At 40.1% G+C, this 27,734-nt stretch overlaps 1 protein-coding gene across 1 annotated transcript in view; it reads left to right on the forward strand.

Annotated features, from left to right (window-relative positions):
- The window catches only part of SRP54 (signal recognition particle 54), a 1,212,380-nt gene that overhangs the window by 875,001 nt on the left and 309,645 nt on the right, over positions 1–27,734 (forward strand). Inside the window, exon 13 of the mRNA XM_044073524.1 lies at positions 19,847–19,955. Coding sequence (XP_043929459.1) covers positions 19,847–19,955 — 109 coding nt within the window. The remainder of the gene's footprint in view (positions 1–19,846; positions 19,956–27,734) is intronic.

Here is a 27,734-nt window from a genome sequence, read left to right on the forward strand (position 1 = left end):
TGCTCCCTCGCAGGACCTGATAGAGGCAGTCAGTAAATCACCTCCTTTAAATCAAATATAAGTCAGATTTGTGAGTCGCATTTGGGTTACACAGCTCTCTCTGGCACACACAAGATGTGGAGACCTTTGTGACTTGTCTGAGCTTAAGCCCTTAGCTATTCCTCTGGTCATTGAATCCTTGGAGGAAACTTTTTCAGGTGCACACTTGGAGTTAAATTCCCAACTTCTTGCTCCCAAGTAGCCCAACCTCTCTCACATAGCTGGTGACTTAATTAAATGTCTTCATAAAAATTCTGTTGCATAGACTGTTGTGATTTCCATAGATTCCATCAAGGGAACAATTGCATCTCTAACCAGGATTGCACTTTCTAGTGATCAGAAGAGTTAGATTTTCAATATGTTTGGGAATAAAATCTACATCCCTGCCAAAGTAACCGTCCGGGCTCTTAAATACTAGACCTGCATGCTTAAAAAAAAAAAGTCAATACGACTGAATCACCTAGATCCATATTTTTTACTGTTAAGTGGCTAGCACTGCTATAGCACACACTTTGTAATCTGTGTTGTCCTTTCTTCAGGGTACTGAACACTACATCCAAAGTGGGTGGTCTTTACAACTCTTCCCCTTACAGGGCACCACCTTGAGTCGGTGCTGCTGCCCACAGCTCCATTTTTGGGTGAGTTTGAAATGGAAACAGCATGTTTTTCAGATGTGAGAGGAACCAGGGGTCAGGATCAAACTGTGTGCATGAGAGGTGAAGACTTTAGCCATTATGCCAGCTGGTCTCTTAAAGAAAATGTCAGGAAAAGCTGCAGGCACAAAGGAAAATGAAGGTGGAAACCAGCAGGCTCAGATGAGGTTACAGTAGATATGATGATGATGGGTAAGATAGGGGAGAAAAGGTTCCTAAGGGTTCTCATTGCAGTATGGAGAGAAAGTTGTATCGCAGATGACTGGAGAATATGCATACGAGTGATAGTGTTCAGTCACAATTGTATGTGGTACAAATGTTTCATACTCATGTCATATTGCACAAAAGTTGTGAAGAGTGTGACTGATTAATATGCAGAGTAGTAGATAGTAAGATGGGAGATGAGCAGTTCAATTTCACATCAGGATACAGCACAACTGTCTTGATGTTTGCAGTTTGACAGATACTTGAGAAGCAGCTAGAAATGAGGAAGAAATCCAGCTGGGCATTCCTAAACTTGGAGAAAGCCTATGATAAGGTCCCAAGAAAGCTGATTTGGCCAGTTTTGTTGTGGTTTTAAGTTCCAGCAACATTGGTAGAATTAGTGCGAACTATGGACAAGGACCCAATAACACGGAAGTACGAATGGTGTTTGGTTTCACAGTGGGAGTGGGTGTGCATCATGGTTCAGCTCTGAGCCCACCGCTGCTCATACTAGTGATGGGCTACACTAGCAGACAGGTCAGAGGGGACAGATCACAAAGTTGCTGTAAGCAGACAATGTGGCATTAAAGGCAGACTCTGAGCAGGAACTTCAGCAAAGGATAGTGGAATTGAATGCAAAACTGAAGACACATGGGATGAAATGGAGTGCAGATAAGATAGTTGTAATGGCGGTAAATGAGAGAGAATCAGAAGAAGCTGAGAACTGAGATAGAAAGGAAAATAGTGGAACAGGTTAACAGCTTCAGGTATCTAGGAGGGCTGAATGAGGAGGTCAAATCTAGAATCAGAGGAGCTGCAGCTAAATGGTACTAAGTGTCAGGTGTAGTGTACAAGAAATAGGAAGATTCAACCTAGCTTTTAATATCTATATATAGTTATTTCCTTGTTCTGTAGTTTGCAGCTAGTAACTACTGGACTACAAACAAGAGGTTCCAACCAAGTATGGGGTCCCTATATCCAAAGTAACTCCATGGCCATAAACAATTCGAGGCACACATGGATGTTTCTAAGTGCGTGGAGAAACGCTATAATTAATGCAATGCCTGCCTGTGCTTCGGCCTTCAGGATGAATGGAATCCTACTAACCATCTGTTTATCCCATTTGTGAACTAGAAATTGCGACTGTGGAACACAAAGACTACATTTAGGGTAATATTTAGTGGGTAACTTTGAAATATAAAGACTACATTTAGGGCAATATTTTAGTGGGTAAAAACACTTATTTGCCCGTATTAGTCACTGTTGATTTTAATTTGAACTGTTAAAAAGGGTACCATAGGCCATTAATCCCTTAGGTTGTGCCTCCTCCTTCCAAAACCTAGTGTAGACTATGAGCCAGCCTACCACTGGCACTAACTCTCACCAAGTGATTATACATAGAATTACTGTTATCTTTATTTGCATTATTCCTGTTTTGGCTGTACTGTCTCTAATTTTTTTATATGCTTTTAGATGTGACTACGTCTTTAATCTAATGTGCTATATGTTTGTCCTACTTAGTTTATAGAGTATAACCTTTAGATTAAATTAATATAACAGAAGATATGGGCTCTTATGATACTGACAGCTTCTAGTATTAACATGTGAATGTATATTGTCTAACAGTTTTTTTACAACTATTGTCCTATTTTACTGTTGTCTATGCTAGTTCTTGCTGCTCACCACTACTGTTGTCTCTCTCTATCCCACAAGTACCCTGCTCTTCACTGTATTGATCCAGCCTATAATTTGAGAGATACATACCTACCATCAAAGGACCCGTGGTTTCATCTCACTGCCTCTCCTCCCTGCTCCCTCTCTCAAGAAAATAAGAAAGTACTATGTCCTGCCTGTAATGCATGCTACCATTCACTGTTGATCCAGGGGTTCTAAAGCACTCTCTGAGCCAGGTCAGCCAGCAGCCTCCCCCACCCCAACTAGCTACCTTTGTTGACCTTACTTTTCTCCTTCCATATTCGGCTACAGCCTACCCCCCCCTTTTCTGTAGCTGATTGTAATACTAGCTTTGCCCTATAGGTGGCACCTCTATCCCATCCAATATTTCTTCTGCTATTTTGCTTTATTATTCTACACTTCTTTTACCTTAAATTACTCTACACTTCACACTTTACCCTAACTTGCTATACCTGCCTGTTTTCTAACAGACTACTACGTTTTCTCTGCTTCTTCCTACCCTAGACATAATTAACTTACCTTCTATATTCAGCTCTGCTGATTGTTTCTCCTCTAGCTGCTCCATTCTCTGTTTCAACCCGCTCCGCTCCCCTACCCCCAAATCCCACCCACCTCCAGTGGTCCTAAACTTTATACTTCACTGACCACTCCCCCATCCCATCTCTTCCTATCATAATCCTCATCATCACCAAACCACACCCTTAACTCTCTCTACTAAACTCTCTTTCTAACCACTCCCTCTACTTCCCAACCTTACTCTACTCTACCTCCTATCTAAGCCCGTGGTACTTCCTCACCTACTTAACTTTTATAACCTGCTCAACCTCTTCATACACTCTCCTTTCCTTACTACTTCACCTACTAACCCAATATACTCCCTACTTAAATCCTAGTACTATGGCCCCATCTAATAAAACTATATTCACCATTTTTTTTATTTATAACTACCACACTAGCCTTTCTTACCATACCTTACTCACTTACCTCCTACGAACATCTTTCTCTGTCTGAACAAAACCATTGCAGCCAACAGACTTTACCATCTTCTTTCTCCTTTTTCCTTAACCATAGTAACATAACCTGTTTCTCTAACTGTATATTACCAAAATTCCACAGAACAACCCACATTATTTACTTCTCTACCAAAAAGACTTTTAATAACCTCTATAAACTCCTAAAATCTCTACTATACCCCCAGCAACACCCCCTCTTAGACGATGACATTCATCCAAACCCTGGCCCCTTTACTGACCCCCCCACTAACCCTACCAATTTTACAGTACCTATACTTTCTACAATTACGAATCCATCTACCTCCCTTCTGATAGCTCACCTTAACATTAGAAGTATTAACAATAAAATCTCCCACCTGCATGCACTCCTAGATATCCATTCATTTGACATTCTATGTCTTACAGAAACTTGGCTAAAACCATCTACTCTAGACCAGGAAATTAGCCCTCCTGGCTATAACATCCTCAGAAATTACCGTAAAATAAAAAAGGTGGGGGGTTAGCCATTCTTTATAAATCTAATCTCCAAATTTCCCCCATTAATGTGCTTCCATCATTAGACTCTAAATCTGAAACCCTATCTATCAAACTCCAAATCAGTAACTCCAAATCTATCTATATAATCTGCATGTGTCTACCTCCAGGTAATAACACACATTCTCTAGATAACCTGCTGAGTCATCTCTCTACCCAACTACCCCAGGAGACCATTGTACTTGGTGACGTTAACCATAGACTGGTCCACTTGTAGTTCTCTAAACCCTACCAACCACGTAAACCTCTTCAGATTCTCACAATTAATAACAACTCCTACAAGAATCCATAAACCTAGTAACAAGGAAAGTACTCTGGACTGGATTCTTATTAATAGCCACCCTGAATATTATACTCCAGGAACCCTTCCAGACGATATCAGTGACCACGTACTTACCTACATTATTAGACAAAAAGTCCATATTGCAACTACTCATAATCTCAAAACCTTCCGCTTAAAAAAATTCTTTAATCCAGACAGCTTCTTAACCGAATTGCAAGCATGTGACTGGTCACCACTAACCTATCTAGAACTAGCTGTCACCTATTTTAATACAAACTTTCTTCAAATCCTAGACTCCCATGCACCTTATCACTGCACTAGAATAAAAAACAAATCTGCCCCTTGGCTCACAAAACAAACTAGACAAAAGATACTCCTCAGAAATAAAATCTGGGCCAAATGGAGATCTACCAAATGTACAACAACCCACCTCCAGTTTAAACAACTAAGAAATACCACCAAAAAGGATATTCTTAGAGACAAAAAAAGATTTCTTCCTACACCTTCAACAAACCAGTCAACAAACTCCACAAAAATTCTGGTCTGGGATAAACAAACTTCTTCAGCCAGGTCACACTACTACTCCTGACCCAGCCAGTTTCAACAATAGCAACTCCAACCTAATCCCTGATGTCTTTAATAACTATTTCACAGATGCCATTCAAACCCTAGCCAATTCTTTACCACCCCACTGCTACCCACCCTAATAACTGCAATACTTCTCTACCCACCTTTCAAATACAACCTGTATCTCCTTCTCTCATCTGTAAGCTTCTTCAAAAATTGAAACCTTGCACCCCTTCTGCTGACCATCTCCCATCTGAATACCTACAAATTGCCGCAAAAGCCATAGACTATCCCATCTCAATCCTTATTAACAGAACTATCTCTGAGGGCAAAATCCCTGCTTTATGGAAAATATCCCATATCATCCCTCTACATAAAGGAGGACCATCTACTGAGCTCTCTAACTTTCGCCCTATTGCTCTACTCTCCCCATTAGCTAAGATAATGGAAAAATGTATTCACAAACAACTGCTAAACCACTTAATACAAAATAACCTACTGGCAAACTGCTAACATGGCTTCAGGCCATTCCATAGCACATCTACTGCCCTTTTATCCTTTACCGACTCTATATATAAAAATCGTAACAATAACTCTTTCTCCTCTGCTCTTTTCATTGACCTGTCAAAAACCTTTGACATGGTTAACCATAACCTACTATTAAACAAACTAAAGGCTCACTCTCTCGATCCTCAAGCCATACAATGGTTTAGGTCTTATCTGGAAAATAGACAGCAAGCAGTAGTTTGGCATAACAATCTGTCTTCACTACTTCCAGTAAATAATGGAGGTACCCCCAGGGCTCTATCTTAGGTCCCCTACTCTTCTCCTTATTTATTAATAACTTACACATGAACTTACCTCAAGCCACCTGCATTCAATATGCTGATGACTCCACTTTAATCTGCACAGCCAAGAATATATCCTCTCTCCACTCCCTCACCCAAACTGTTTTTCAGAATGTTGAAAACTGGTTTATGCAACACTGCTTCCTCCTTAATCCCAAAAAAACAAAACTACTGCTTTTTACTCCTACTCATAAATCACCCATTCCTTTCTTCTCTTTAACCTCTAACAATGGTACCAACATCAACCCAGAGACTACAACCCGCCTACTAGGTGTAACTATTGATAATCATCTCAACTACGATGAACACATAAACTCCACTATAAAGTCTGTTAACAGAAAACTTCGCACCTTCTGTAGAATAAAACCCTTCCTTACCCCTTCTGCAAGGAAAGCAATTGCCCAAACCCACCTTATTTCTACCCTCTTCAATGTCTCTGTTATATATACAAACCTATCCAAAAACAACCTCTCCAAACTCTCCACCTGTTATAATAGTATAGCTAGATTCATCACATGTTCCCCCTTTAAAACTCACCACTGCCTTAACCTCAAACAACTTGGATGGCTAGAACTGAAAAACCAGATACTCTTTCAACAATTACTTATTACGCACAAGACCCTGTACCAATATTCATGTTTGGAGCTTTTCTACCAGGGTCTCTACTGAAAATGGACATATATCCAGCTAGACTAGCCCGGTCAACAAATGTAAAATAAAATAAATAAATAAATGTCAAAGAAGCCGAAAAGTAAAGTGTACAAAATAGTGGTTTGACCAGTACTATGGTATGGTAAAGAAACCTAGGATGTAAAGGCAGAGCAGTTGCGAGAGCTAAGGGTGACAAGATATGAAGTACCTGAGATGGGTAGTAGGATGCACACTGTGGGACAGATAAAGAAATGAAGACAGAGTATAAGCCAAAGAAGCTAAAGTGGCAGAAAGGATCAAAGAGAACAGATTGCGGTGGTTCAGGCACTGTGCAGAAAAGCAGAAGACAAACTGGTGAAGATGATTTGGGACAGACAAGAAAGCAAGAGGAAACAAAGGATTCTAACAAGGAGACATATGGATTGTGTGGGAGAGAAGACCTGCTACAGTCAGGCATGAGTGCCAACTAAGGTAGAAGAGTGTAATTGAATAGAGAAAGATGACAACAATTGATATGACACCCTGACCCCATGTAGAAAATGGAAAAAGTGGGTAAATGATGATTGCATGCTAAAGTACCTGGAGACTGTCCTGTCTCAACTAAAGGAAATGTCTGAGGAGACTGAAGGCAATGGCCTAAAAAAGAGTGTGTGTTAACCCATCAAGTGTCACTGTGATGCAGTGTTTTCCATTCATGCAGGACAACATATAGGGGGATCAGTTTTGTGGATTCTCAACTGGCTATGGACTTAACCCATAGCACCGCATGTTAATAGCCCAACAGAGAAGGATTTTATCTGGAAAGGGAAGAGGCCAAGGGATATTATCTTTCCAGTAGAACAAGGTGGTTTAGGATTTGAAGGGATATTTTAGAGCCACACAGTTGAGGCTCATATGCAAGGAAAAAAAACTTTAATTCAAAGTGGAATGGGATGATGAAGAAGAAGCAGGGGGGGTGGAATCAAAACACAAGAAGAGAATGGGATTTTGGACGCAGATCCTTAAGGAGAGTAACAGCAGCCATACAGTATAGGCTTATACTCCTAAAGTAGCAGGATTCTAAGAACTAAGCTAATGCAAGACTGGAGAAGGAGATTTTGCTTATAGTGATGATTGCATTTAGGGTACGGAGAATAGGCAAGAGGGGGCTGGAATTTATTCTCTTGTTCTGTGAGATTTCCCTTGTTCTGCAATACTTTAACCTTTGTCAGCCCCATGTAAATAATTCTTGTTAATTCTTAGCATATCTTTTTCTTTTATTCCTAGCCTGTCTTTAAACTGCACTTTCATTCCATCCCACTCACTAGCTATAATTTCTGTAATAGTTCTCGAATAATTTCCACTACCCATTTCTTAAATTCCTCTCTTTTTAAAAGGTAGGTGGACAAGTGGTAGTGGCTCATTTTAACTTTGTTACCTTACAGTTTTTCTTTGTTATTGGTGCATGATCTGAAACAGTTATTGAATGTGTGGCAAAACTTTCAATTATATGCACATTCTCCTGTGAAATATAATTTCTCTCTAGTCTATCCCAGTTGCTGTACCTTTGGAGTAATATGTAAATTTTCCAAGTTCCTAATACTAAATTCACATCTTCTGTACCAAAATATTTTCATAAATTTCTTCAGAAATCTACCCTTTTTTGATATTTGTTTTCCTTCTAGGTCCTCCAGTTACATCCATACTGTTGCAAATCAAGTTGCAGTCCCCACCTATAAGTAATATTCCCTGCTGAAAGCTGAATATATCTATCTAAATTTCCTTAAGCTCCATAATAGCAGATCTGATGTCAGTTTTCATTCTTCCTCAAAATTTGGTTTCAGATCTAGTGCTCTGATCTAACTTTGCCGTTATTCTAGCTCGTGGCCACCAACAAACTCTTGAGCTCCTTCCCTACCCATAATGCATCACCCCTAACATCCCTCAGGTCTCATTTTCCCCTTTAGAGTTCAGACGTGATCGTCTTCAGCTCTCAGGTTTTCAGTGAAAGATAAGTTATTTCTTCTTTCTTCTTTCTAACTTTAACAAATTGCTATTTCTTAAATTTTAATCTAAAATCGTATTTATCAACTTTTCCCCTTTACTTCCAGGAAAAATAGTCTTCACTTTACCTTTTAAACTGTTTTATAAATATTGATGCAGAAAATCTGAAATGGAGTAAAATCCCAAAGCTTTGTCTTTTACCAGCCATTTTTTCCATTATTGTGACAGTTTATTTTACAGCTTTATTTTTCTGTTTTGGTGTCAGTGTTTTATTACTATCAATATTTCTTTTATATACAACATTTATTGTAATCCTTTAAATTCCATTGCTACAGCATTGGTTATATTGTTTAGGACTGCAGTTTTTATCGCGAGTTTCTCCAGACCGGAAATAATAAACTAATGTTAAAGGCTTTACTGACATCTTTTTTCTGAAGCCATTGCTGGGGCTCATTCCCCAATACACAATGTAAAGACCTGTCAAAAGTTCTAGTTTCTCTGCTTCTCTAGTCCCTGCTTCTTCAGAACCAAAAAGAAACAACAAAAACTGCATCCAAAGCTATGTCCGATCTGACCATCATCGGATCCAACCACACAGTTCTTCAGAACTTGAAAAAATGAATATTGAAAGGTTTACTGATAACTACTTTTTTCTCAGAATATTGCTGGAGTTCAGTATTCAAGGACCCCTCAGAAGGTCCAGGTATTCAAATTCTTTGACATTATGTTAATTATAAACCAAAAAAATAAATAAAAATAAAAAGAGAGAGTTTTAGAGTTCAGATCCAGCTACCTCGGATCCGACATTTCTAAGATCTCTTCCAGATCTTAAATCCTCCTTGGATCTGACAGGTTCAGCTCCTATCATCAGATCCTCAGTTTTTTTTTGTATCTGATAAGACATAATTTTTATCTTCAGACAATTACGAATCCAAAGTCCCCAGGACTGTTTTCGGATCTTAATTTCTCTTTGGATTTGACAGGTCTGCGTTATTTCTGCATTAGATCCTAAGCCTTCATATCCGACAGAGATAAATCTTATTATGGAGATATGGAATTATTTTGGATTGAAGCTCTCTGCATTCAAAGTATTTTCAGCCTCCTTTGGATCCTAAACTTTCAGATCTGACTGACAGAAGTTTGAATCCAGAGAAACTATGAAGTTTTTCAAATCCAAAACCCCTAGGGTTCTCTTTGGAGCCTAATTTCTCCTTGGATCTGACAGGTTTTGGTGCTTCTACATCAGATCCTAAGTCTTGGATCCAACAGACACAAATCTTATTCCAGAGAATTTGAACTATTTCAGATATGAGCTCTGCTGATTCAAAGCTTTTAGAACCTCCTTCACATCCTAAGCCTTCAGCTCTAACAGACAAATTTTAACTCCAGAAAAACACTAGAAAGACTTTGAATCCAAAGCCCTAGTGCTTCTTTGGGTCCTAAGTCTGCCTCGGATCTGATAGGTTTGCTGTCACTTCATCAATGGAGCCTAAACCTTCAGATCTGACAGACAAATTTTATTCCACAGAATTTTAAAGACTTTACATACAAACTCTTGGGATGTAAAATCCTTTAGGACCTCCTTCAGATCCTACTTGGATCTGATGGGCTCAGTTCTCTTGGTGGGAGATTGGTTCCTTTCCTTCCATTTTTACCTTCCTGCTCAAATTTCTTTTCAGGATGTGGATAAGATGATATGAAATTTTCTGTGGCTCAAATCCAGATGGGGGATCTTACTAATTCCACCCTCTCATGGATTTATGAGTGCGTTTGCTTAGGCTAATTTGCCCCCCTTTTCCTACTCAGCCAGTGGTACCCCAAAGAGTTTGCCACAGAATTTGAAAAATTTTGCATACAAACTCTTGGGATGCAAAATGCTTTGGAACCTCCTTCAGATCCTACTTGGATCTGATGGGCTCAGTTCCTGTGGTGATTGGTTCCTTTCCTTCCAATTTTCCCTTCCTGCTCAGATTTTTTTTTCGGGATGTGGATAAGATGATGTGAAATTTTCTGTGGCTGAAATTCAGATGGGGATCTTACTAATTCCACCCTCTCATGGATTTGTGAGTGCATTTGCTTAGGCTAATTTGCTCCCTTTTTCCTACTCAGCCAGTGGTTACCCCCAAGAGGTTTGGAATCTGGTAAAGGAAAGGTACTCTCATTCACTCTTTAGATATACCTGACCATTTCTTTTTTGGTACCCTCTGATCAGAGTGGGTCTTGGAACACCAGATCTAAGAGCTTTTTGGTTCAGTCCCAACCTTTTACCTTCCTTTCTTGAAAGCTCCAGTTCTGAGTAATTGGGGGGGTGGGGTTCCCTGGTTACATCACTTTTCTCCTGCACAGTACCCAGGATCTGTTTTTGGAACCCTACCCACTTGTACCACCTACACAGCCGTTCAATCCTAAAATACATTTTAAAAGCCTACAAATAGATTTGATTAAAGTACTATCTAATTCACTTTCTAGAACAAAAATTACTGATGCTCATCCTCAGTAGTCTTTCTCAGACTACCTTACGGACAATATCCTATTCATCCATGATGTTTATCTTGCAATACTGCAGGGTATCTTGCGTACTCTAGGGCTGCGGGTTCAGGCATTTTCATCAGGAGACATACCTGGATGAACATCTGATTCTGTGCTGTCTTTCAAGTCATCTTTGACAGTTATGTTTGGTTTGGCCCCACAGGTAAGGGCATAAAGACCCTAGCTGGCTTGGGTGCCCCTTTTTCTGGCCCTTCAGCATTTTTTTTCTCTGTAATCAATTGGGATGTCTAGGTATGTGTTACAGGAAGTCTGAGGGTCTCTTACAAGACACATGCGAAGATAGTTCACCCCAAGGCATGGAGGGAGCAATAGTGGCTGAGAAGACCACAGTAGCAGTGGACTTCTGCAATTCCAAAAGTCTAGAGAAACTTATTCTGTTAGACCCTGCCAGCGCTTCTGAAAGGAGACCTCAGTGCTCTCGTCTGAAGGCAGTCGGGAATCTCTTATCTCTACACTAGGAAGCATTGTGAATCATAATGAAGGATGCTTCCTTGCAGAGAATCTTTTGCTAAGATTGTATCATTCCCTTTTTCCCCTTCCACCCCATTACCCAAGAAGCTTAGAGTCATTCAAAAGTTCCCTCTAGGCCAATAGAATCCATATCTGACTGAAGATTCTTCTAGTACCTAAACAAAATAGGATACTGGTGATCAGCATTTAGTGTCTGTGTTTTGAACCATTCTGTTTGGCACAGTAAGTCTTAATTAGTCTTGGTTTAGTCCAATTTGCCCTTTCTGAGCAGGACATATGGATGAGATTGATTAACCTTCAGGATTAGTACTATCACATACAATGAATAGATGATCCAGGAAGTAGTTACAATTTAGCCAGTCATTACCAGGTCATAGTCCAGCCTTATGGCTTAACCAGAATTCCCAAGGTGTTCACCAAGTGCATCGCAGTACTGGCATCTCACTTAACTTTGCAAGGATCCCACATGTTTTCATTTTGGGATGACAGGCTCGTTACTGCTTCAGCTAGGATTTTACTTGGGCTTGTCCACAATTTGGGATATCCATCAATAACAGGAAGTCACAATTCTAACCGACCTACACATTAGAGTTTATAGGAACAATTTTTCAGTGATAATAGCCCTTATTCCTTTCCAAGAATAAGATGCTAAAAACAAAATAATAAACTCTTGCTCACCCTATGTTGATAAAGATAACAACTCAGTTAAGCAGATGTTAACTTTGAGTGGATGCAGTCATAACAATTGCGCTAGCCTGTCATTTTTTATTTCTCCACCCAAGACCACAGTGACAATGGATGCTTCCTAGATTGGATGGATTGGACAATTCCTGGGGAATACAGTCCATGGCATTTGTTCCCCCGAGGAGGCCAACTTACATATACTGAAGGTGTGGCAGTGGGTGATCTTCTTCCAACCTCTTTATTCAGTGTGATAGCCATCAACTTGAGCAGGTCCCTCTTACATGGTTTGTCTCACAACAATAAAGTAACTGATATGGTTTATTTATTTGTTTGTTTGTTCGTTCATTCGCTTATAAGGACAGGTTTTCATTCTGTGCCCAGGAGTACAGACTTAAGGTAAATTGCATATTTAAATGGAAGAAACAGTTTATGTAAACTAAACATGTACAACAGCACCAAGGTGTAAGAATATAGAACGTGATAGGCACTTACAATGTGTCTTAAAAAGGACTACTTCAGAAAGCAGCCACATTGAAGAACAAACCATCCTCACTATATCTTACCAAACTCGAATAAAATGGTTCCCCTTCCTTTGACCTCTTTTTTTCTGTAATCACCATCAATTTTTGATCTGTTTACAGAACTTCTGTCTTACTTGGCAGGCATGATTCATCTGCATATGTCTACCCTAAAACTGACTGCGTGTTTTTTCTTATTATATTGATAGCCAGACAACCTATGCTTTTTTTTTTTTCACCTGTCTGTTCCATTTTTTTACCTTTCCATAACAACTAAGGAATCCCTACAGAAATTTATGGAGATGATTTTTTCTTTGACTATAGTAGTATTAGGTATAACCTTTCACAACTCCAGTACCTTCTGTCCTTAAATTTCTAGCCGGTTTATTTTAAGAGGGTGCTAGTTTATCGAATGTCTAACTTCTACTCACAGCTTTTCTCAGATTTCTGTGTAGATTTTCAGAATTCTTCTCTGGTCTCGTCTAAACTTTGCAAAGCATTTTTAAATGGTTGTCGCCTCACAGTAAGACGCTGTCTGGTTCGATTCTCAGCTAGAGCATCTTCTGCGTGGAGACATGCGTGAATGGGCGTACCTTCATTGAAGGTTGTGCATCAGGGCTGGTAACTCGACATGTAAAAATCAAAGGCAGAAACACTGGAAGCATACCACCACGATATATAAAAAGGTTTTATTACAGAGATAAGCGCTTTCGCGTACACTAGGTACGCTTCATCAGATCTATTAATACAAGGGAACTACAGGTACTATATATATATATATATATATATATATATATATATATATATATATATATACCAGAAAATCTTCATTCAATCAACAATGAAACAATCAATTATTTAATTATTTAATTAATTAATTAGTTAATCAGAAACTTTTAAAATGCTAGTGCCTAAGCTACAACATGTTAGGAAAAATAAAGCAAAAATTAAAATAAAAAAAAAAAACGTAAAAATCAACTACCAATCATTAGCGGACCGGAGTTCCGCTGTGGCGACCCCTAACCGGGAAAAGCCGAAAGACACAACAGCAGCATTCTACTTAGACCTCCTTACAAAGATCCCATACCACCATGGGGTATACAGTTGGTACAGCAAACTTTGACACAGTCTTTTCAAACTACAGCCAAATGCAATCTAAAATTCTTAACTTGGAACTCTATCCAACAGAAGTAAATGCAACTAAAAAGAACTTCAAACAGTATATTCTAAGTTCCTATCTTGTTTTTCCACATGGATAGGGACATTTCACATGCCAGTGCTTCCTCCCTATTGAGGTCAGTGTCAGAATCCATGGCATTTCTACCTGCACAGAACTAACAAATTAGGAATATGGATCAGTTCTTGGCTTCCTTGACACATCACAAAATGGGAAAATTGGTCACAAACGCAACTATAACTAAGTGGTTGACAGATTATATTTTGTTTGTCTCCACTAAATTGAATTTCCCCCTAACAAACCAGTATGGGCTCTTTCAACTACACATATGATCAGTTCCACTATATTCCAGTTTAGACTACGGATGGAGTCTAGTTATGGGACATCTACTTAGTCAAATCCTAATGCCTTTATCATTCATTACAATTTTGAGCCGGTCTCAAGAGAGAGAGACTTTTACCTCAACCGTACTCGGGAATGTCCTTCATTAAAATCTACCCAGGAATTTAGATAGCTAGGGACTCTGTCCCATACACCGAGGAAGAATGAAAATTGACAGCATTAGATAAAGAAGTTTTATACTTACTGTAACATTCCAAAAGTGTTGTCCATTTTCATTCTTCCTCAACTCCCCACCCTCCGTCTACCTCCATTTATCACAAGTGAATTCTGGAGGAATTAAATTCTTGGGACACCACGTCCCATGTGTTGAACTCTAATTATGGCAATTCTTTATGGTGTTCATGTCAAGTTGCAAACAAGATCTGAGAGATGTTACGGGTGGTATATTATGGGTAGGAATGGAGCTTGAGAGTATTTTGGTGGCCACGAGCTAGAATAACAGCCGAGTCAGATCTGAGTATTGGATCCGAACCCATATGTTGAATAATGAAAATGGACAACACAGATGGAATGTAATGGTAAGTACAGAACTTTTTTCCAAGTGGACTATAAATACATGCCAGCATAGTTTTCCTCCTTTAATAGTGGCCCCTTACTACCACAAATATGACTTTACTATCATTTTCCTCTTCTATCACTGTAGGAGCTCCTCTAGAATTGATTGTGCATCCCTTTTTCTTTGTCCCTGATAGTGTACTGAATATCCATCTTGAAATCCTTTCAAATTCACGTTTACTTCTTTCCAATTGTGTCTCGTGTAACACTGCTATTTGCACTCTGCAGTTCTTAATGTAACTCAGAAATCTAACTTTTTGTCTGTACCTGTGAAGTCATTCATGTTCCAAAATAATACGCTTAGTGTAGCCATTATAAGAAGTTACTATTCCCACCTGTTGTAAATTACATCTATTTTAAATGCCTATTTCCAGGTTTTGTGTTGCACACACCCACTAATGTTTGGCAGGTTGATCTGTTATGCATTTGTTTCTTGGTGTCTCCCTTTGAACCTGTGTTACATTTTACAAGACTTTTTGTTTTAATGAAAACCCTCAAATAAAAAAATCAGACGCACCCCCAGAATACCCCCATAACCTATTAACTTAAAAGAAATGCACACAACCATGTACAACTTCAAATAATAAAGTTTAACACTCCTGATAGGAACAGTTGTAAAAAAAAACGACAGTTGCACACACAGGCATAACTCAACCTCGCATTAAGGGTACACATGCAGTGATGCATGCCTGTGCACCTACTTGCTGTAATTACTGTATGTTCCTATCTTCATTCCCCTCCCAGATATGAAAAACAGCTTGTATGTTTTCAGAAAACATTAACATTTATCCTTAAAGTGTTCTGGCTTGTATTGCATCCCCTAAGTCATCTCGTCTCCATGGAAATACAAGAATCAAATGTACTGCTCTGTCAACCTCTCAACTTACACTGAACATTTATTTGTCAAAGGAAAACGTTTCATTACTACATTGTCATCTTTTTTTTTTTACCTGCTTATACTAGAAAATTGTTATTAGATTAAGCCAAAGACCTTAATCCAGGCATTCACCTACACAAAAGTAAGGGAGAACATATCAACTCTACATGCATCTCTGCACTTTTACACCCTATCCCCCACATCAGCAATTCAAGATTACAGCATATTAACTTAAACATACTTTTTGTCCAGCCTTTCTTTTCTTTTTACATTGTAATACCTAAGTTTTTAAAATTGAAAAAGAAGAAAAAGGCAGTTGCTTACTTTAATATCTTTATCACATTCGACATCTGAAAATGCATTACCATATAACATGCTATTTATATCATGAAATATCCCATACAAATAGTGTTAAGAACAAAAAATTTTACTTTTTCCCCTCTCCTTTCCTTCAGTGTCCTTCTAAATATTTATGATATGAAGTGGGACACGTGCTTTTCAGTCCACCACAAGTTTAACAAAGTCAACAAAAGTCCAGTCTTTTCACTTTTTCTTGTAATGCCATATTTTACAAAAGTGATTGTTGTTTTATAGTGTTACATTTTCACTAATTCAGTATTTTTGATCTTCCTGTTCATCTCCATCTCTTAACCCAAGACTGTGGTCAAGTCCGTAGGACTCCTGAGTCTTCTAGTCAGCTACTGTGCCTTTTTCTGTGCCTCATTTTTCTTTGGAATATTGGAAGAAGTTTTACTTTTAAAGTCTCTATGAACAGAAGAATGAGAAGCAGAGTATCCCCTTCTTTTTATGGACAAACTTTTGTATTTCCTTAACCTGTTGTACATCAAAAAATGACTGATCCTCCAAGAAAAAAAAATATTCTGAAGACACCTGGGTATTGCCGCTAGATTCTTGCACTTACCTATTGACATTCCCTGATTGCTGGAATAAAAATGCTTCTCTTCTGGCTGGTGTACAGTGAAGAATAATTTTTCACGAACACTCTACTGCCACCAATTTTTTAATGCTTTGCGCCTTTGCCTCAGTTTTGTCAGGATCAATTCTTTCCTCTGGTATGATTGCATCTTTAGTAATACAGGGCTTGGCTGATTTCTTGTGACCAGGTTGGGAGCATACACAGTGTGCCCTGTCATTTAACAACTCATATTTGTGGAATAGCAGTCCATTTGTTTATTTCTGATTTCATAAAAATTAATAGTCTCTTTCTTCCAGTTTCTGTGGTACAGCCGAAATCTGCATTCTCTGTCCTGTAATTCTAACATTTTTGAAACAGCTCGTCTTGAGCAGTCTCATACTCGGCAAGCTTTTACTAGATTTTGACCTCTGATTTTTACAGTTTTATCAGTTCATTTGAATTGCTGTTTAAAGCTTATTCCATTTTTGCAGCCTTTTGTTATTTGAGTTGATACACTCCTTCAACATTTTGTTTATTTTAATCAGCTCTGAGCACATTTGATCTATTTTTTTCCTCCAGATTACAGGAGGCCATGTCTTGCACCAAAGCTGAAGTTTGAACTGAGTTTTGCTGAACATCTGCAGAATTCTTACCAATCTGTGTTTTCTCTTCACCTTTTCTAGCTGGTTTTCTTTCAGGCTTTCCAAGTTTCTTCTTTGCTGGTATCCAAACAGTGTACTTACTAGCCAGTAACTGAATTTACTAAAACATGGAGTTTCTGGCCCTTGTTTCTCAGTTCCTTTTTTCACACTTGGGGAGCTGAAATTTATTTGTCTTTGTTTACCGAAAATATTTGACTGGGTAATACCCATTTTCAGCAGAGGCCCAGGGATTAAAGCTCCTTTTGTTTGCATTGCATTATACTAAGTTCTAGTTAAACACAGGGTAGTTAAATTTCTATTTACATTTATGCACAAAAATAGTTGCATTAAATTAGCTGTTGATCATTGTGCAGCCATCTTAGAAAGCCTAAAATTCAAAATATTAACCATACAGTGCCTTCTTTCTCTTCCCTTCCCACAAGCTGATGTGGGAAGTTAAAGGATGCCTGCCTACATGTACCTAAAACCAGAATGGACAGATGATTTCTCAGAGTTGGAGTTACCACCACCAGTTCATCTTCTTGCATGTTGGTTTATCTGCTGCATCCAGAGTGTTTGCAAAGTGTGTCTGCAGTAACTGCCTACTGCATAGCCAAAGGCGGTCACATAAACACTTATCTGGATGACTGCTTAATTTAGAGAGCAAATCTAAAGGAGATTCATAAGCCTCTGCAAGTCTGTGTGACTTCATAACCAAGGTCTCCCCATGAACCTTCCTAAGTCACAGCCAGCAAACATCAACCAAGCAGTGTTCCTAGGGGCACCTCGCCACACAGGGCCAGAAAGTGTTCCTCCCTTCAGATGAATTTCTTTTTCCTGTCAAATTACTTCAGGACAGTAGCACATCAAAGACACATTACTGCAAGGGAATTCCTGAGAAAACTGGGGTATGTGGCAACTTCATTTTAAATAGTATTCCTAGAGAGGATACACATGAAGCTGCACTGATACCTGATAAACCTGGTGCTTGTACCCTGTGTCCCGCCATTGCCATATATTACTGTTTTCCTGCATAAAGAGGCACTTCTCATGGTGTGTGCAGAATATGCATCTCAAGTCAGAGGGTGCCTTTCTGTTTAGGCTTGGTTACCTGTGCACTCATCATAGACTCCTTGGACACAGCCATGGTAGCCCTATTGAGAGTACTGAGGAACCAAAAAATCTCCAACAAGACCATGAACAGGAGACATGTCAACAAAGAGAAGTCGAGTAAAACTTTGTCTTTCAGACCATACAACAACAAAGTGCACAGCTGAATGAAATTACATTCCAAGCTCAAGTATAAACATAAACACAGAAGTCATGTATAAACTTAAGCACTGAAACATTATACACATACACAACAACAGAGTCCAAGCCATCTGAAGACACAGAAGCATCAACAGCCATGCACGATTCCAGGTCCAGCACACAGCACCAGCAGACAGTGGGGTCTCCACTATCTGCACTCTGCACATCTCTCACGTCATTAACCCCATCTCCACATCAGCAACATGGCTAGATATTAAAAAAAAAATCCCAAATCCAGATGCAGTTTCATCCGACTAAACAAGAAACCAAATGTGGATTCGGCACACAGCATCAGCAGGCAATCGGGTCTCCACCATCCATGCTCCACACTTGGCACAATTCACCACCCAAAGGCTTGAATGGCCTGACCAGACCAACTACTCCGAAAATGATCGATCCAAATGATCCACCAAGACACTGCGGCTGCATCCAACCACATGCGCAGCCACAGTTGGTCTTCAGTGAACACCAAACATGGACAGCAGACTGTGCATTCCTACATAAACATAAAATGCACAATGGGAGCTGGAGAGGCCACTGCAGTCATTGCAGCCCTTCAGATATTCAAGACCATTTGATAGCAGAGAATCTTGGATTATACCACAGTGGTGTACATTAACATAGAGGTCTACCATGAACTGGAAGTCAGGTTAAAATGGCTGGTATTGTCTGTAGCAGATTCCCATAGATAAGGAATCATGCTACAAAAATGGTCCTTTTCAGGAATATCTGCTTCCTGTTTAAGTGGTCTTTTCACTGTTATCTGCTTCATTACATTTTCTTCTCTTGGGATCGGTTTGGTGAGACTAGTTAAATGTTGAAGAATCTAGAACTTTTGATCGTCTGCTCTGAATGATGATCAGTGGCTGCTGGCAGTTTGAGGCTTAATTACCATCTGCCTTGTAGCAGAGTTAACCTGTTGAAGTTCAGAATAAAAATCTATGAATGGATGTGTGAATGATGAAAACTCCCAGGAAGATGTGCATTTACATTAAGTACAAATTCACATTTTATAAACTCCATCTAGAAGAGCAGGATAGATTGTTTGTGCAATAGCTTTCAGTAGTTAGACCTTCATTGTCTCTCAGAAGTTAGTGTAGTCCATCACTATATTAGTTCCTTATACAAACAGCTACTATTTAGATTGTAATGCTTCACCAGTTCAAGTTCTGTATATACAGTTAAAGTAGAACAGTTTCTATGTACATTAGCACCATTTGTAACCATTTGTTTCAGTTTAGCATGGTTATTAACAACCTGACAATTTCTTTTAGGGTATGATCCCTGGTTTTGGTACAGATTTCATGAGTAAAGGCAATGAACAAGAATCAATGGCAAGACTAAAGAAATTAATGACAATAATGGACAGCATGAATGACCAAGGTAAGTCTGCAGTCAATTGAAGGGTATGTGTTGTTATTCCATTGAATTTGTTGCAGAAGGTAACATATGTTTACTGTTACTATTGGGTGGCATTAATCTTAGCATATGTTGCTTGATTTTCTGTAAGTCAGTAATATCCTGTGGGTGAATGTTGTACCCTCCCACACACACCCTTTCTTTAAATGTGCCAACTCTCCAGTCACGTGTTTGATAATATAGTATTTTTTGCAGCTGTACACCAACCATGGAGTTAAGCATATTTACAGCTTGAAGGGTATGGGGATATAGTCCCCCCCCCCCAGGTTTCAGGTTGTGGAATGGGTGCAGCTCCTTTGCATTACATATTTTATTTTAGTTCATTTCATAGTAATGTGACATTGCGATGTATTCAGCATTTTTAATTTGATGCTACAGTTTGTGTTTTGAGAATTTATTATTTTGGACTTTACTGTTATTACATCATCTCCTTTTTCCCATTTTCTTCATGGAGTTGGGGTGTCTTTGTCAGCTGTCGCCATCTCAATTTATTAAGTGCCACACTCCATCCTGTATGACACTCATGCATGACTGTCGCACGTTTTCTATCACACATTCCTTTCATCTCTTTGCTGGATGTCCTAGTTTCCACTTGCCTCCTTTGTGTCTGTCCCAAGTCTTCCTTCCCAGATTGTCTTCTACCTTTCTGCATGTATGCCCAAATCACTGTAATGTGTAGTGTTTGACCTTCTCTGCAATTGGAGCTACTTTGGCTTCTGTTCTGATGTCCTCATTTCTTTGTCCCACAGTGTGCATCCTGCTTGTCTATCTCGGGCACTTCCATCTCTATCACCTCTAGCTTCCTCAAATGCTGTGCCTTTACTTCCCATGTTTCAGTACCATACAGTAGCACTAGTAGTGCCACTTGTTTGTACACCTTACTTTTCAGCTTATTTGGCATTCTTCTGCCATATTCTACTTTGACATTCTGTGCCAGTTGATTGCAGCCCTCTGATTCTAGTTTTGACCTTATTCAGACTTTCTTTTTCCTCAACCACCCCTCCCAGATACTTGAAGCTTTTAAAGTGTTCCATAATCTTCCCTTTTGTCTAATTTCTCAGCGTCTTCTTATTCACCCACTTACTGCCATTACAGCTGTGTCTTATCTGTACTCCGTTTCATCCATGTGCCTTCTGTTTTGCATTCCATTCCCCTATCCTTCACTGAAGTTCTTCCTCAGAGTTTGCTTTTAATACCACATTGTCTGCATAGAGCAACTTTGTTGATATGCCCCCCCCCCTCCAACCTGTTTGCTAATCATCATTACCAGTATGAAGAGCAGTGGGCTCAGAGCTGAACCCGGATGCACACCCACTTCCACTGGGAAACCCGTCTGTGAGATGAATCACTATTTGTAATTGAGTCATTGGGTGCTTGCATATAGCCTGCAGTAATTCTACCAATGTTTCCTGTGAGTGTACCAAAGCAGGACTTACCAGATCAGTTTTCTTGTGACTTGTCATATGCTTTCTCAAAGTCTAGGAATGCCAGGTTGAATTCTTTCTTCATCTCTAGCTTCTTCTCAACTAGCTATCCACTCCAAACATTGGATCTGCTGTGCTGCATCCTGATCTGAATCCAAACTGCTCTGCTCCTGTATTGCTTTCTGTTATTCAGCATATTAATTTGTCTGTCACCCTAGCTATAGCTTTCATACAGTGTGACAGGAGATTGATAGTTCTGTACTGCCCACAGTTGTGGATGGTCCCCTTTGTTCTTGTGCAGTGACACTAGTATGCTTATTCTGCTGTCATCTGGGATGTAAGTTTCTCTCCATGCTGCTATGAGTACCCACAGGGGCCTGTCTGATCCAACATCTTGATCATATCTGCTGTGACTTCATCTGAGCTTGTTGCTTTCCCTGACTTCATTTTCCTTAGTGCTGTTCTTTCTTTTTACTAGGGTGGGCACCTCCTCTTCCTTCTTCATAGATTGTGTTTGGCATAGTACTGCTTCTGTGGAGGTTTTCTTCATTCAAAACCTGCTGGAAGTATTCTTCCCATCTGTCTTTGATGTTCTGTGGACTGGTGAGCAGCTTGTTGCTCTTGTCCCCTTATCAAGGGTCTCGGACTGTTTTCTGCAATGCAGTCTGATGGAATTTTATGCCATCTACTGAGTTGCTTTCCAGAATTTGGTAGAATGTTTCTTATGCCTTCTTGCTTGCAATTGTATCTCTTAGCCAACCAGTATTCCTTCATAGCTTGGTCCTTCTTTTCTATCGCCCACTTTTTCCTTGCACTCCTGTTTTTTTTTGGTGATTTCCTGGACTTCTGCATTCCACCACCTGCTTTCCTTAAATACCTTGCTTCTGTACTTAGACTGGATGCATATCTTTTCTATAGTCCTCATACATGCTGTTTTGAGGCGCTGACAGTCTTCAACTCCCACCTATTTCCAGTTCTTCTTGAGATGCTACAGCTCTGAGTAATTATTTGAACTCTTGTGCTTTCTCTCCAGACAACTCCCATGGCTTCAGCTTTGCCTGTGTTGACCTTAGAGTCTTCTCTGAACACTGCTTGCAGATGATTGTGGTAACCAGTAGCTGTTTTACAAGGGTTGATTTTGCAATCACAGTTTCTACCCCTGTGCCCTTTTTCTTACTAAGATTAAGTCTACCTTAGTTGGCCACTGTTGTACATTACCTTGTTCATAGGTTCATAGGTTCATAGGTTAGTACTAGGCTATCAGCCCTAGGGCCTATACAAGCCTAGCCATAACAATTCCCTGAATATTTCTTCCCACATTATTTACTTTCCTGGACCCCTGTCTAGCAGGGCGACTGACGTGATCCCTGGGGTGAATTTCCTTTCTCCCATCCAATCGTCAAGGTTCCTCTTGAAGAGGTCCAAAGAGGCACTCTCCTTGACATGTATGGGCAATCTATTCCAGAGTCTGGGGAGTCTCTGGGTCAGGAATGTATCCCTCCAACATGTTTTGTTTATTGTGATGACAAGGTTTAGATCCCTGGAGCGTGTAGCTCTGAGGGATTGGGATTTCTTTAAGTGTAGCATGTCCAACAGCTCTGAGTTTGACATGGCCTTGTATGTTAAGCAGAGATCGCCTCTGAGTAGACGATATGCGACAGAGTATAGCTGGAGTTTTTTAAGGCGGTCAGCATAGGGCATCTGCTTTAGGCCTGTGATTCTTTTAGTGAGGTATTTCTGAGGCCTTTCCAGTTGTTGCAGATGTCTTGAGAGGTACATACCAAATGGGGCATTGTATTCTATAATGGGTCTAATGAGGGATGAGTACACTGGGACAATGACCTCCTTTTTCTGGATGAAAAGCCCTTCGTGATGAGGTGTGCCACATAGAAGGATTTCCTGACTGTTGTGGCGATGTGGTTATCGAAGGTGAGACCACTGTCCACCTGTGTCCCTAAGTCTCTTATCACACTTTCTGTGTTTAGTGTACTGCCACCTATATGGTAATTCATGGATACATGTTTTTTCCCAAAGGGGATAACAGTACATTTCTTGGCATTGAGCTTGTGCCCATGGCTCTGGCACCAAGCATCTGTTCCTGTAAGGCCCTTTTGTAGAGTATCCACATCATTTGGGGATTCAATAATGGCTCCCAGTTTGCAGTCATCTGCAAACTTTGTTAGCCAGAGTCCCTTAGTGTTGACCTGTACTTCAGAGAAGTAGATGCCAAACAAGAGCGGCCCCAGGACTGAACCCTGAGGTACTCCACTTGTCACTTGTCTGGAGCTGGATTTGGAGTCGGCTACTTTTACAGTGTGGGTTCTATCAGTAAGCCATTTAGCAACCCATTGGGTGACATAGGGATTAATGCCCAACTTAGTAAGTTTATCTATGATTCCAGATTGGGGGATGGTGTCAAAGGCCTTGGCAAGGTCTAGATAGGCTGTGTGGACCACCTTACCCTTGTCCATGGCTCTGGAGACTGATTCAAAGAAGTCAGTCAGGTTCAGGAGACAAGATCGGCCCTTCACAAACCCAAACTGGGTGGGGTCCAGTGTTTGAAGGTTGCCAATGTCTTTGTTTATAAGTTCCATGATAATACGCTCCATGGCCTTGCAGATAAGGCTTGTCAGATTGATGGGACGGTAGTTTCCGGGATCCAAGGTGGATCCCCCTTGTGGATTGGGATAACTATAGCTCTGCGCCACTCAGTGGGCACGAAACCTGAGGTGAGGCTATGATTAAACATGACACTTAGGTGAGGTGCCAGTTCATATTGTAATTCATGTAGTACACAGCCCGGGATGTCATCTGGTCCCATGGATGCTGTATTCTTGGCTTTAGAGAGTGCGTTTTGTACCTGTGTGGCCGTTATTACTGGAATTTGGCAATCTTCTGGTATTGAGATGGGCCATTTAGGGGTGAGAGTGGGGTGAAGTTGGCACTGAATCGATCTGCCAGGATATTGGCAATATCCTTCGGATCAGTATATTTAATGCCATTCTGTTTTAGCTCAGAGCAGATCTGAGCATTGCCATTTAGATTCTTGACATAATTATCGAATGCTTTGTGGTTGTCTTTGGAATCTTTGGCAATTTTATTTTCGTAACTAGCTTTGGAGGATTTTATGAGGCATCTCAGTTTCTTACTGAGGCTAGTAAGGGAGTTTTTTGCATCCTGGGATTTTCCTCTTTTCTGCAAAAGTTTCTTCCTTTTGTTGTAAAGTTTGTTTATGGCAGGGGACCACCAGATTGGCTTCCTTTTTTTGGATGAGAGCATTTTGGTTCTATTTGGGATGGCACGATTCATGCATGAGTGGATGTGCTCGTACAGTGCCTAAGTCTTGTGACTGTCTTTTTCTCTGAACCATGTGCTGGCCACTGTCAGCCCATTTGCTAGACAGAAGTCTAGAATGGCCTATTTTTCTTTATTCATGTTGTCCTACCCATGTGGACCCAGGCAGTTCTCGTATTCTGTTCTGTCTGTCCTGATATGTGAAAACTTGAACATCCTGCTTCTTCTGTCTTGTCTTTAGCTCCAGTATTTGAGTGTGCACAATTTCTCGGGCCCATGTGGAGTGGCCTTGCACAAGCGGTTCAAGACTTGCTTACCAGCTGTTGGCCTTTGGTACTATTGATTGGTGAACAGCTGCTCCTCAACAACCACAACAGATTTCACAATTGTGACTTTGCGGAGAGAGATTTTTAAATTAATATTCACCACAAGAAGAAAAAGCCAGTTATTACCTTTTCAAGATTTTTTAATAAAACTCGAATGTCCAAAGTAGTCACAGTCTCAACACCAAAAATGATCATTTAATTTAATATAATTTAATAGAATGATGGGCTTCATGTTTAATTGAATCTTCTTCTTTTTGCTGCTCCCGTTAGGGGTCGCCACAGCAGATCAACTGTTTCCATTTCTTCCTGTCCTCTGCATCTTGCTCTGTCACAGAAACCACCTGCATGTCCTCTCTCACCACATCCATAAACTTTATCTTAGGCCTTCCTCTTTTCCTGTTACCTGGCAGCTTCATCCTTAGCATCTTTTTCCCAATATACTCTGCATCCCTTCTCAGCACATGTCCAAACCAACGTAGTCTTGCCTCTCTGGCTTTGTCTCCAAACCTTCCAACCTGGGCTGACCCTCTAATAAGCTTATTCCTAATTCTGTCCATCCTCGTCACACCCAGTGCAAATCTTAACATCTTCAACTCTGCCATGTCAAGCTCTGACTCCTGCCTTTTTGTCAATGCCACTGTCTCCAACCCATGTAACATAGCTGGTCTCACTACCCTCTTGTAGACCTTCCCTTTCACTCTTACTGGTACTCATCTGTCACAAATCACTCCTGACACTCTTCTCCACCCACTCCATCCTGTCTGTACTCTCTTCTTCACCTCTCTTCCATACTCACCATTACTCTGAACTGTTGATCTCATCCACCTTCGCCACCTCTACTCCCTGCATCCTCACCATTCCTCTATCCTCCCTCTCATTAGCACACATATATTCTGTCTTAGTCATGCTGACCTTCATTCCTCTTCTCTCTAGAGCATATTTCCACCTCTCCAGGGTCTCCTCCACCTGTTCCTTACTCTCACTACAGATCACAATGTCATCTGCAAACATCATAGTCCACGGGGACTCCTGTCTGATCTCGTCTGTCAACCTGTCCATCACCATTGCAAATAAGAAAGGGCTCAGAGCTGATCCTTGATGTAATCCCACCTCCACCTTAAACGCATCCGTCACTCCCACCGCAGAACTCACTGCTGTCACACTACCCTCGTACATATCCTCCTACTTTATAACCACTTCTACCTTACTTACTCGTAAAAATGACTCTCAACTTATCCACACTGCTTATACTCTCAGTTCTACTCCTAACTACTCTATTCTCAACCTACCTCCTTACCTTCATCGAATACCCACTCAATATTCAGCCAAACCACATACAGACACATACATCTACCTTCCACACTTCTCTCATTTCATTCTTAAATACCAATTCCACCCCTAGCTACCACCTACCTAAATTCCATAGGCACTCTCACCTCACCTATGCCCTACCCTCAGATAAAAAAATAAGACCTCTAACCCTTCTCAAGGGCAACTTCACATCCAAACCTGATGATCCTACCTTACAAGACGGTGACATTCACCCCAACCCTGGCCCCGTGTATCCTTCTTCTCAAGCATCTAGACCAATCTCCAATAATACCCTCCTCATAGGGCATCTTAACATATGAAGTGTCAACAACAAAGTACCCTACCTACACACCCTCCTAGACACTCACTGTTTTGACATTCTCTGCCTCTCAGAAACCTGTCTAAAGCCAGCCACTAAAGATACTGAGATTATTCCCCAAGGCTATAATATACTACGGCTTGACCGTACTAAATGAAAGGGTGGTGGAGTAGCAATTCTGTTTAAGAATCATCTCAATATCTCTACCCTTTCAGCTTGTCCAAACCAAGATAGTAAAGTGGAAGCCATCATCACTAAACTCCAACTAAATGCAAAGAAAGCCCTTTACATCATCTGCATGTACATACCACCTGGTAACAATATACCTATTGTAGAAGACTTCCTCAGTTGGGTTTCCATCAACTACCCCCAAGAAACTATAATTCTTGGCGACTTTAATATAGACTGGAATACTATTAATGCTGCAAATCCTACCTCTCACATTAACTTAAATGGTTTTACCCAAACCATTACCTCTACTACAAGGCTTAATAAATTAAGTAAGAAACAGACTATTTTAGACTGGATACTCATAAACAAAGGCAACATCACATATAAAGTAGGAACTATGCCTGATGACCTCAGTGATCATTGCTTAACTTATATTACAAGAGAGAAAACTGACTATCTACACCTCCCTAATATAAGAAAAATACGTTCTACCAAACACTTTAAAATTGACCTATTTCAAAACGAACTCGGAGCATGTAACTGGAACCCCTTAAAGTCACTTCCACTTAACGAAGCAGTATTATTCTTTAATTCTACTTTCCTTTCCATTTTGAATAAACATGCTCCTGAACGTACCATCAGAATGAAGTCTAATACAGCCCCTTGGCTCTCAAATGAAACCAAAAAATTAATCCCCTCTAAAAATAAGGTTTGGGCCAAATGGAGATGCCATAGAATCATCTCTGGTTTTCTTCACTTTCGCCAACTTAGAAATCTTACCAAAAAAAGCTATAATCACTGACAAAAGAAAGTTCTACTGTGAACTTCAAGAAACCCATTTTAATAAACCCAAACAATTTTGGTCCTGTGTCAATAGACTCCTTTCACCAGGAACAGC

Source organism: Protopterus annectens, chromosome 6.part0, assembly GCF_019279795.1.
Source record: "Protopterus annectens isolate FY-2018-M chromosome 6.part0, PAN1.0, whole genome shotgun sequence".
Taxonomy (NCBI): Eukaryota; Metazoa; Chordata; order Ceratodontiformes; family Protopteridae; genus Protopterus; species Protopterus annectens.